Genomic DNA, 12,500 nt, shown 5'->3' on the forward strand with positions numbered 1-12,500 from the left:
ACACACACACACACACACACACACACAAAAGCTTTAGTTCAAACCCACACACAAGTTAATCAAACACACACACACACACACACACACACACACACACACACACACACACACACACACACACACGGGGGCGGGTTGCTTGGTTATCTCAGGTGCCTCTACCATACACATGTGATGCAGTTGTCTCCTCTCTCTGTGTGTGTGACTTAGAGCATAGTAACAATGTATTACTTGAACTGGAGAGCTCGGTGAAGGAAGGGAAGGACAGGGAGGGAGGGAGGAGGGAAAGAAGGATAGGGAAGAATGAAGGAAAAGGGAAGAGGGAAGGGAGAGAGAGAGAGAGAGAGAGAGAGAGAGAGAGAGAGAGAGAGAGAGAGAGAGAGAGAGAGAGAGAGAGAGAGAGAGAGAGAGAGAGAGAGAGAGAGAGAGAGAGAGAGAGAGAGAGAGAGAAAGGTAAACAAAACAATCATAATAATATCCACAATAACAAATACACAACATAAACTAATTATAATAACAATAATAATAATAATAACAATAATAATAATAATAGGATAAAAACATAAGTATAGATGACAGGAAGGTTTTAAGAGAGAGAGAGAGAGAGAGAGAGAGAGAGAGAGAGAGAGAGAGAGAGAGAGAGAGAGAGAGAGAGAGAGAGAGAGAGAGAGAGAGAGAGAGAGAGAGAGAGAGAGAGAGAGAGAGAGAGAGAGAGAGAGAGATAATGAAGAGAGCTTTGGTCATTATAGAGCCTGACCTAGAATAGAGTTTAGGTATGATAGAACTTGGGCCGAGATAGAGTTTGGGCCATAGAGAGCTTAGGGCCATGATAGAGGAAGGGACACAGAACTGTAGGTCACAAAAGAGTTTAGGGCTGTGATGGAGCTTGGGCCAGGGCAGAGCAAGGGCCATAGAGCTTAGACCAGTGATTCCCAACCGGTGTGCCGCGGCACCAAGGGGTGCCGTGAGATCTTTTGAGGGTGCCGCCAAAATTCAGGGGAAAAAATTGCATTAACTTCACTCTCTCTGCTTCTGCTGCTGCTGCACAATTTAGCGATCGAATTAAGTATACATGCATGGTTCACTCTTGTCTATTTGTGTGTATGTCTTGTATCATAGTGTAACACTGTAACTACTTGAATACATTGTGCAACTACTGTAAAACTTGTCACAATTACATATTTGTATTATAATACCATTTTTTGTAATAGCAGGATCAGTGTAAGGAAAATTTTCATATCTATGTATAAGGTGTTGTTACATCGATGCAAAATGTCGAAATGAAAAAAATATATATAATAAAAAAACAACGGAGATTTTAAATATGTATTTCCTTATAAGGGTGCCGGGAAGTTTTGAAAGGCTTGCCAAGGGTGCCGCAAACTAGAAAAGGTTGGGAACCACTGGCTTAGACCATAGAGAGCTTGGCCCGAGGTAGAACGAGGGCCACAGGGTGTGGCAGAGGAAGGGCCATAGAGCTTAGGCCATAATAAAGCTTGACCCAGAATAGTTTAGGCCATGATAAAGCTTGGGTCAATAGAGTTTGCACCACAGTAAAGTTCAGAGTACAGCAGAGGAAGGGCCATAGAGCTTAGGGCCATGACAAAGCTTGAGTTTAGGCCACAGTAGAGTTCAGAGTACGGCAGAGGAAGGGCCATAGAGCTTAGGGCCATGATAGAGCTTGAGTTTAGGCCAACGTAGAGTTCAGAATATGGCAGAGGAAGGTCCACAGAGCTTAGGGCCATGATAGAGCTTGAGTTTTGGCCACAGAGGAAGGGCCATAGAGCTTAGGGCCATGATAGAGCTTGAGTTTAGGCCACAGTAGAGTTCAGAGTTCGACAGAGGAAGGCCCATAGAGCTTAGGGCCATGATAGAGCCTGAGTTTTGGCCACAGAGGAAGGGCCATAGAGCTTAGGGCCATGATAGACCTTGAGTTTAGGCTACAGTAGAGTTCAGAGTTCGACAGAGGAAGGCCCATAGAGCTTAGGGCCATGATAGAGCCTGAGTTTTGGCCACAGAGGAAGGGCCATAGAGCTTAGGGCCATGATAGACCTTGAGTTTAGGCTACAGTAGAGTTCAGAGTTCGACAGAGGAAGGCCCATAGAGCTTAGGGCCATGATAGAGCCTGAGTTTTGGCCACAGAGGAAGGGCCATAGAGCGTAGGGCCATGGCAGAGCCTGAGTTTGAGCCGCAGAAGAGGTTGTTGTGATGCTAACCTTCTCTGGGCTGGGGGGAGACAACTGCTCTTGTGTGTGGGGGGGGCGGGGGGTCCTGACTAGAGGGGGGGGCTACCGAGGAGCTGGTTCTAACTACCACCGGGGGGAGCGCACCTGAGGCGGAAATGGTTACTTTGCCCCCGCTGTGGACCAGGTGGGGGGAGTGCACCGGGGGGGGACCTGCGGGGCGAGAGAGAAAATACAAATAAAAATAAAATGGTAAATAATAATAACACAATAATGAGGTAGTGAAATTATAAAGGAATGAAGCAAGAAAGGAAGGAGATGCAAAATTAATGTGGTTAGGCGTACTGAATAATTACAATGGCTTACAAGGCATACATGTGTCCTTGTTTGCTGTGTGTGTGTGTGTGTATGTGTGGGTGTGGGTGTGTGTGTGTGTGTGTGTGTGTGTGTGTATGTGTGGGTGTGGGTGTGTGTGTGAAGCAGGCACAAGCTATCATGCACAAGGACACTCGATAAGGAAAAAAATTAAGCTTGAAATGAAGGTTGAAAAATCTAGATCTGTCGTTAGAAGCGTTGCCCAGGAAGTGTATGTGTGTGTGTGTGTGTGTGTGTGCATGTGTGTGTGGCCCTGTGGGAGTGTCGGCACCTTGACCCTGGGGCAGACACAGCACCAGGAGACACACACACACATACACACACACCAGCGGTCATTCTCAGTACGGTGCGTGGGAGGGAAGAGCTCAGGGTATGCATGGAGGCTTCACTTCATGCGGTAAGGAAACATAAGAGAAGGAAGGAAGTAAGGAAGGAAGGAAGGAAGGAAGGAGGGAAAAGTCAAGTAACCGCTGCATTGCCGAGCCAATAAGAATATCAACTACAGAATTCATGTGCGGAATTAGAGAAAAAGCAGAAGAAATAAGGATAAGCCATAAGGAAGGAGTAAGACAGAGCTGAGGAGTATATCAAACTTATAAAAGATTACAGTGGTCCCTCAAATAGTACAGCTTCCAATAGTTCGTCTTTCGTTTTATGCAGATTGTCATTGAAGATCTTTGAGGATTTTTAAATTTCCTGCTCGTCAGAAAATTTAAAAATCCTAAAAAATCTTCTATGAAAATCCACATAAAACCAAAACCTAACTATTGGAAACTGTACTATTTGAGGGATGGCTGTATAAGGAACAAAGGTGACTGACACGAGAGGTTTACCAATTCACTACAGAAAAAGAACCAAATGAATAAGTGAAATAAAAAGAAAGAGAAGGAAAATAAATAAGACAGAGCTGAGGAATATATCAAACTTAAAAAAGCTTATAAGGAACAAAGGTGACTGGCACGAGAGGTTTACCAATTCACTACAGAAAAAGAACCAAATGAATAAGTGAAATAAAAAGAAAGAGAAGGAAAATATATAAGACAGAGCTGAGGAATATATCAAACTTAAAAAAGATTATAAGGAGCAAAGGTTACTGGCACGAGAGGTTTACCAATTCACTACAGAAAAAAGAATCAAATGAAAAAGTGAAATAAAAAGAAAGAGAAGGAAAATAAATAAAGCTGAGGGAACGTGGTCCAGGGGAGTCAAGAGACGCTACGCACGGACAGTTATTGAGGGTGCCGGGAGGACTGAGAGAGGGCCGGGACGAAGAGAGAAGAGGAGAAACAAGTGGAGTTAATAACGGAGGGACAGTTATTGAGGGTGCCGGGAGGACTGAGAGAGGGCCAGGATGAAGAGAGAAGAGGAGAAACAAGTGGAGTTAATAACGGAGGGACAGTTATTGAGGGTGCCGGGAGGACTGAGAGACTAAGAGACGCTATGCACGGACAGTTATTGAGGGTGCCGGGAGGACTGAGAAAGGGCCAGGATGAAGAGAGAAGAGGAGAAACAAGTGGAGTTAATAACGGAGGGACAGTTATTGAGGGTGCCGGGAGGACTGAGAGACTAAGAGACGCTATGCACGGACAGTTATTGAGGGTGCCGGGAGGACTGAGAAAGGGCCGGGACGAAGAGAGAAGAGGAGAAACAAGTAGAGTTAATAACAGAGGGGAGCAAAACCAGCGTTGAGAGAGTCATGTTAACTTCAAAATCGCACAAACGCCACAAAATGCTTCCGCCTCTAAAGCCTTGTCCCGGAGAGCTATAGGGCAGACCAGCTTATCTAGGGTCACTATATAGGGAGTAGGGGAGAGGGAGCTATGCTTGAGTAGAGCAGTGCGTATTGGCTCACTAAGAAAGGGGAGACGTTAGGACAGGGAAGCGTATCTAGGGTCACTCAGGGTGGGTAAGGAGACACGTGAGGGCAGGGAAGTGTATCTAGGGTCACTCAGGGTGGGTAAGGAGATACGTGAGGGCAGGGAAGTGTATCTAGGGTCACTCAGGGTGGGTAAGGAGACACGTGAGGGCAGAACAGTGCATCTAGGGTCACTCAGGGTGGGTACGGAGATGCGTTAGGGCAGGGAAGTGTACCTAGAATCACTATTCATATAAGGGAGAGACACTATGGCAGAACAGTGCATCTAGGGTCACTCAGGGTGGGTAAGGAGACATGTTAGGGCAGGGAAGTGTATCTAGAATCACTATTCATATAAGGGAGAGACACTATGGCAGAACAGTGCATCTAGGGTCACTCAGGGTGGGTACGGAGATGTGTTAGGGCAGGGAAGTGTACCTAGAATCACTATTCGTATAAGGGAGAGACACTATGCCAGAACAGTGCATCTAGGGTCACTCAGGGTGGGTAAGGAGATGCGTTAGGGCAGGGAAGTGTATCTAGAATCACTATACGTATAAGGGAGAGACACTATGGCAGAACAGTGCATCTAGGGTCACTCAGGGCGGGTACGGAGATGTGTTACGGCAGGGAAGTGTGTCTAGAATCACTATTAATGGGGGAGGAGGTGCGTTGGGCTGGGTTCACACATTGCCGAATTAGCGTTCCGTTTGGCCCCGACCTAGAAAACTTTCAGAATGGGACCAATCATGGCCGACAACCCCATGCGTCTGCCCACGTTTACCGCTGACCATGGCCACGATAACACATACTTTGTCCCGTTTTCACTGATCGAGATGGAACGGGACCAAACGGGATGCTAAATTTGCTGTGTGTGATCCCAGCTTTAGGAAGATGGGGAGTGCAGATTTCAGTGGCTTGGGATATGCACAGTAACTCTAGGCGGATAAAGGGAGAGAGCTAAAGGGTTATTCAGTGCCTGTAAAAGCAGTTAAATGGAGGGAGAGCTGAAGGGTTAACCGGTGCCTTGATGGACAGTTAATGGTTAGAAGGGAGGTGCAGTTTGCCCAAGAAGTGTAAACAGTTCTCAGAGGTTGAAAAACACACACACATACAAACAAACTCAATGCAATATGGTGTCAAAATCAATAACAGGGTCTTAAAACTATCAATATAACATCCTCTGCAAAAAATGGACAAGTTATATGGTTAGAATGTTGGCATACTACCACTGTTATGGGGGAGGGAAGGGGAGGAAGGAGCAGGGAGGGGGAGGGGAGGCACTTGGAAACACTATCAGCCGCCCAGCCAGTTATCATTAGGCTGGTATGGGCTGGGGGAACACATGGGTACCTGGGGCTGTCACAGGGTACAAGATCCATGGGCTGGGGGTTCTAACACAGGGGAGGGGGAGGTGAAGGGGAGGGGAGGCACGTGGAAACACTATCAGCCAGTTATCATTAGGCTGGTTTGGGCTGGGGGATCACATGGGTACCTGGGGCTGTCACAGGGTACAAGATCCATGGGCTGGGGGCTCTAACACAGGAGAGGGGGAGGTGAAGGGGAGGGGAGGCACTTGGAAACACTATCAGCCAGTTATCATTAGGCTGGTATGGGCTGGGGGATCACATGGGTACCTGGGGCTGTCACAGGGTACAAGATCCATGGGCTGGGGACTCTAACACAGGGGAGGGGGAGGTGAAGGGGAGGGGAGGCACTTGGAAACACTATCAGCCAGTTATCATTAGGCTGGTATGGGCTGGGGGAACACATGGGTACCTGGGGCTGTCACAGGGTACAAGATCCATGGGCTGGGGGTTCTAACACAGGGAGGGGAGGTGAAGGGAGGAGGCACTTGAAACACTATCAGCCAGTTATCATTAGGCTGGTATGGGCTGGGGGAACACATGGGTACCTGGGGCTGTCACAGGGTACAAGATCCATGGGCTGGGGGCTCTAACACAGGGGAGGGGGAGGTGAAGGGGAGGGGAGGCACTTGGAAACACTATCAGCCAGTTATCATTAGGCTGGTATGGGCTGGGGGAACACATGGGTACCTGGGGCTGTCACAGGGTACAAGATCCATGGGCTGGGGGCTCTAACACAGGAGAGGGGGAGGTGAAGGGGAGGGGAGGCACTTGGAAACACTATCAGCCAGTTATCATTAGGCTGGTATGGGCTGGGGGAACACATGGGTACCTGGGGCTGTCACAGGGTACAAGATCCATGGGCTGGGGGTTCTAACACAGGGGAGGAGGTGGTGAAGGGGGCAGGAGGGACACATGGGTTAACACAGGGTAAAAAATATATTATGCGTCATGTATCATCGTAAACAATAGAGGTAGTTCTCCTGTTATTGATGCATTGCTGTGTGTGTGTGTGTGCGTGTGTGTGTGTGTGCCCATCAGCTTGAACATCCATGAGTGAGTGCTGGCGATGGGGACACACACACGCACACACACACGCACACACAGCACACAGTATGATCATAATAATAACCTTACTTATGCTCTAAACTACAGCCTTTAATACTTGGTCATCACTTTTACTGGTGGGCACTACAACCTATAACTTCTCATTAGGTCAAGCAGCATTCCTATATAGTCAACTCACCCAGACTGACTCACTAACTATACTCATGTCACTCACTATCAATACCAGACCAAGATCACTCTACATTCCCAAGAGTGCCACTCTAGTGCCCTGGGTGACAGAGGCATGCCACTACACCCACGGCAAAGGGAAAGGTAAGGAGGGGCAGGGGAAGGGCCACTCCGCCACACGCTAAGGGCACCACCTAGGGGCTGTCTAGGGCTAGTGGTCTGCACAGTACTGTTGACTCTTGGGGGGGGTGCCTGGCATGGAGGAGGGCTTGGGCTGGCCTGCAACACATGGCAACACTCTCTTACTGGCCAACACTTGGCAGGCTTTCGTCTTCTGTCTGTTATGACTTTTATCGTTTCCAATGACATGAAAGGTGGGCACTGCACCTCAGGGAACTACTGCTCCAGTAGCTTAGTGGTTAATGCTCTGCATTGGCAGGCTGTGGCCTGGCAGGTGGAGGTTTGAGCCCCGCTCAGGCCGGGATATTTCCGCTGCCAAGGAGCGGTTACTGTCCCTCCCTGAGCAAGGGGACCAAGGGTGTGTGTTGTGTGGAGACCCCGGCAGTACCCAGACACACTAATGAGCCTTGTTTTAATAGGGAGGGAACTTGCTGGCCATGACGACCCAGCTCGTGAGCAGGCCATGGTGAATTACTGTTATTGTTATTATTGTTGTTGCTGTTGTTGCTATGGAGTTTGTATGTGCCCAAGACCTCCACCTTACACAGGCAAGGGAAGGGGAGGGTTCTGTATTCCAGGGAAGGGAGGGAAGGGGAGGGTTCTGTATTCCAGGGAAGGGAGGGAGGGAGGGAAGGGTCAGTGTTCTGGTCTTGTGGTTAAAAAGACAGAAATTGTGACTTAGAATTGAGGGAGGGAGCGAGGGAGAGGGAGTGAGAGGGTCATGAAAGGGTCACTCCACACACATGAGAGGGCTGTGAGAGGGGAGTTTTAGACATACATGAGAGGGAATGAGTGGGAGGGAGAGTAGGAGGCCTGGGAGTTAGTGAGCCAGACAACACACACACACACACACACACACACACACACACACACACACACACACACACACACACACAAATACACACACACAAAATGAAACAGATAAAAATTTAGAAGTCTTTTTTGCTTTTTTTCATTTTTTTTTAAACTTTTCTTTTTATGCATTCCTATAACTCTCTCTCTCTCTCTCTCTCTCTCTCTCTCTCTCTCTCTCTCTCTCTCTCTCTCTCTCTCTCTCTCTCTCTCTCTCTCTCTCTCTCTCTCTCTCTCTCTCTCTACACACACATATCTCTACCTTGGGCCGAGCTAACTAGCCTCAGCCCTGGACAGCACATGTCAGCACAGCACACGGCTACTCTGGCACACTACAGCACAGTCTGGCACCCTATGGACACACTACACAGGCAGACGCTAGCAAGGAGTATGTGTCAGGCACTCGGATTAGCTCAGTCAGTCGATGGACCTTAATACTATGCACCCGGCTGTCTCTCCCCCACACACAGGACTGTTGCTCAGGGTCCAGGCTCAGTGCAGGCCAGGGTGGTGCTCTCAGACTCCTCCGTCCCTCGCCTCAACTTTTTCCAAGGGGCCAGATGGGAGGTTACTTGGGTTCTCATCATGACTGGAGTTTTTTTTTTTTTTTACGTTGTTGCCTGGGCCTGATGGTGTTCCAATACAAATATGAATACGAATATGAATTTGTATACACACAGAAATTTTGAAATGTTCGTCAGATTACTCACAGAATATGAATATTTCTCTTGTATTCGAAAACATATGAGAACACTTTAATTTCTATCAATAATTATTCAAATACGAATACACCCAAATACGGTATTCAAGTGATTCCAATATGAACACCAAGTACAAATACTCCATCCCTGTTTCTCCTGAGTGTTCTCTCAGGCTCATGGTGCAGAGGAAGGCTCAGACCACCACCACCACCAGGGACATTCTCAAGTGGCAGCCTCTCGGTGCTCATCTCTGTCACGCTGGCTGGGCCTTGATAGGGTTGCTGCCTTGAGCTCAGATTTTTATTTATTTATTTATTTTTTTTTTTTACAGCTAAGGAGACAGTTCAAGGGCGTAAAGAAAAATATATATAAAAAAGCCCGCTACTCACTGCTCCTGAAATATACGTAATGCAATATCTCACTCTACAATACGGAACACTTATGTATTTTAAGGGATGGGTGGCAACGCTAACCCCCGAGCCTGTGCCGGAGACTGCCTGTTATCCTGCAGCTCCTTTGTTTTGAGACAGGAGGAGGAAATACAGTGATAACCTTATGGTTCTAGAGGCCTTATGTATGGCAGCTTGTGTTTCTAAAGCCCTTATGCATGGTAGCTTATACAGGCCTTGTGCATGGTAGCTTATATAGGCCTTGTGCATGGTAGCTTATATAGGCCTTGTGCATGGTAGCTTATATAGGCCTTGTGCATGGTAGCTTATATAGGCCTTGTGCATGGTAGCTTATATAGGCCTTGTGCATGGTAGCTTATATAGGCCTTGTGCATGGTAGCTTGTATTCCTAGAGGCTTTATGTATGGGAGTTTGAAGAGGCCTTATGTATGGTAGCTTATTAAGGCCCTATGTATGGTAGTTTCTGGAGGGCTTATGCATGGTATCTCTCTTCCTTCCTGATGTGAGTACAGACTGGGCAAGGCTGTGTACAGATTGGCAGGGACACACTCTCTGGTTGCCTTGGAAATAATTTGGGAGTCTGTTCCACCCTCAATCTGACTGACTGACTGATTATTATTATTATTATTATTATTATTATTATTATTATTATTATTATTATTTATTTTTATTTCTTATTCTTTTTTACTTGATTGTGTGGTGGGAGAGAGACTGGTGGGTGAGAGAGAGAGAGAGAGAGAGAGAGAGAGAGAGAGAGAGAGAGAGAGAGAGAGAGAGAGAGAGAGAGAGAGAGAGAGAGAGAGAGAGAGAGAGAGAGAGGGTGTGTTGCGAGGCTGTGTGGTGAGGGGGGGTGTGGTGGGGGTGGAGGAAGGTGGTGGTGGCGGCTGCGGCGGCGGTGGCGGCGGGGGGCGGCGCGGGGGGGCCCACCAACCCACCGTGGTCGAGGTCGGAGTGCCAGGAGGAGGCGTGGGAGGAGAGGGAGGCGGGGGACTGCGAGTAGTACGCCAGGTCGGCCTTCTCCATCGGGTCCTCCTCAGAGCTGACCCGACGCACTCTCTTGCTGCGGGGCTCCAGCGGGGAGTGAGGGTCGTGCGGCCGCCCCATCGCTAGCGGGCCTGGAATGAGGGGAAGGGGTGAGAGGGTGCTGTGTGGGGTGGCTGTGTGATCGAAGAGGCTGTCACACTCTTATCTCCATGAGTTGTTGTTTTTTTTATTTATTTATTTATTTATTTTTTTTTTTTGAGGGGCCTGGATGGTAGTTGGCCCCAGCCCGTCATGGCGCAGGCAAGTGTTTATAGTGTATCTATCTATCTCATTACAGGGATATTAGACACACGAAACATCTGTCAGGAGATCAACACACACACACACACACACACACACACACACACACACACACACACACACACAGTACCCAGAGATCAACTATAATGAGCTTGCTTTTGTTGGGAGGGTACTTGCTTTATTTATTACTTATTTTTTACGTTTCCATCTATGGCTGGGGCAGGCTTTCTTTGTGGTCCTGGTGGTCCTGGCCCCAGCCCGTCATGGCGTTGGCAAGTGTTTATAGTGGCGCCATCTTGCTTGATTCATGCTGCTCCCCACAGCTCATCTTTGACCCTCTCTTTAGGGAGAGAATCCATAGTCTGAGTTGGCAGGCGGTCTTCAGGACAACTTGTGGGTAGTCTTGGGCCGTGGTGAATTACACACACACACACACACACACACACACAAACACACACACACAGTCACCTTCCATCCCTCACACTTCCCGTCCCCACACTTACTGTCAGCCCGTTCCATGACACACACACACACACACACACACACACACACACACACACAACCCCAAGCCTCAACACACACACTCAAACAGTCACCTTCCATCCCTCACACTTCCCGTCCCCTAACACTCACTCTCCCCCACACTTACTGTCAGCCTGTTCCATGACACACACACACACACACACACACACACACACACTCACATTGTCACCTCCCCCCACTTCCATCCCTCACACTTCCCGTCCCCCTAACACACACTCACTCTCCCCCACACTTACTGTCAGCCCGTTCCATGACACACACACACACACACACACACACACACTCACATTGTCACCTCCCCCCACTTCCATCCCTCACACTTCCCGTCCCCCTAACACACACTCACTCCCACACTTACTGTCAGCCCGTTCCATGTAGGTGGTGTAGGCGGCGGGCATGAGGGTGTGGTCAGGCACGGGCGAGGTGTAGGTGGTGTAGTAGGTCGGGTTCTCCATCTTGATCGTGTTGACGGCCGCCCCACCGCTACCTACGGCCATTATGGAGGCTAAGAGGGGGAGGGAGATGTGCCGTTAAACCTTCACTCGACAGCTGCCATTATTCCTTCCCTGCAGCTCGCCGAACCCAGACAGACAGACAGACGGATGGATGGACAGGCAGTGACAGTACAGTAGCCATTGAGATATACTGACAAGCTTTGGTATTGAAAGTGACGGCCAGCTTACCAGTTAACACACACACACACACACACACACACACACACACACACAGCTTACCATACATACATACATACAGACAGACAGACAGATAGATAGACTTGGATACTGATAGATTGACAGACAGACAGACATACAGACAGTCTCTCTCTCACACACACACACACACACACACACAGTCAGTCAGTCAAACATACTTACAGACAGACAGATAGATGGACAGTTACACACACAGACAGTCTCACAGTCAGTCAACCAGTCACTCATTCACACAGCCTTTCAACCACTCAATTCCACACCCAGTCAACCAATCAACCAGTCAGACAGTCTTTCAACCAGTCACCCATTCACACAGCCTTTCAACCACTCAATTCCACACCCAATCAACCAGTCAGACAGTCTTTCAACCACTCATTTCTACAGTCAGTCAACCAGTCACTCATTCAAACAGCCTTTCAACCACTCCCTTCCACATAGAGTCAGTCACCCAATCAGTCAGTCAGTCAGCCAGTCAGTAAGCCAGCCACATAGTGCATTCAATTTACACCTCTTATTAATGCAAGGTCTGTCTGGGGGGGGCGGCAGGAGCTGTGAGGATATGACCAAGTGAAAGCTTATTACACACACAATGGCAGCTCTCCTCGCCCCAGCCCCTCGGAAGGACGGGCTGACGACGGGGAGCTGCATGGGTAGTCAGCACACACAGCAGTAGTGGGAGTGGTGACAGGCTGAACCTATTATGCTTCGTGACAGGCTGTATCAATTATGCTGAGGGTCAAATGTGCTGTGTGTGCTGACTGGGACTTATTCTGTACTCTACACTACACTACTGACTTTAAATAT

General features: G+C 48.5%; 1 protein-coding gene across 1 annotated transcript in view; it reads right to left on the reverse strand.

Annotated features, from left to right (window-relative positions):
- LOC126986492 (nuclear factor 1 X-type-like) overlaps nt 1-12,500 on the reverse strand; it is a 50,349-nt gene that overhangs the window by 8,851 nt on the left and 28,998 nt on the right. The window contains exons 5-7 of the mRNA XM_050842716.1: nt 11,342-11,470; nt 10,092-10,271; nt 2,214-2,393 (exon numbers count right to left, since the gene is read on the reverse strand). Coding sequence (XP_050698673.1) covers nt 2,214-2,393; nt 10,092-10,271; nt 11,342-11,470 — 489 coding nt within the window. The remainder of the gene's footprint in view (nt 1-2,213; nt 2,394-10,091; nt 10,272-11,341; nt 11,471-12,500) is intronic.

Source organism: Eriocheir sinensis, chromosome 61, assembly GCF_024679095.1.
Source record: "Eriocheir sinensis breed Jianghai 21 chromosome 61, ASM2467909v1, whole genome shotgun sequence".
In the NCBI taxonomy this organism is placed as follows: Eukaryota; Metazoa; Arthropoda; class Malacostraca; order Decapoda; family Varunidae; genus Eriocheir; species Eriocheir sinensis.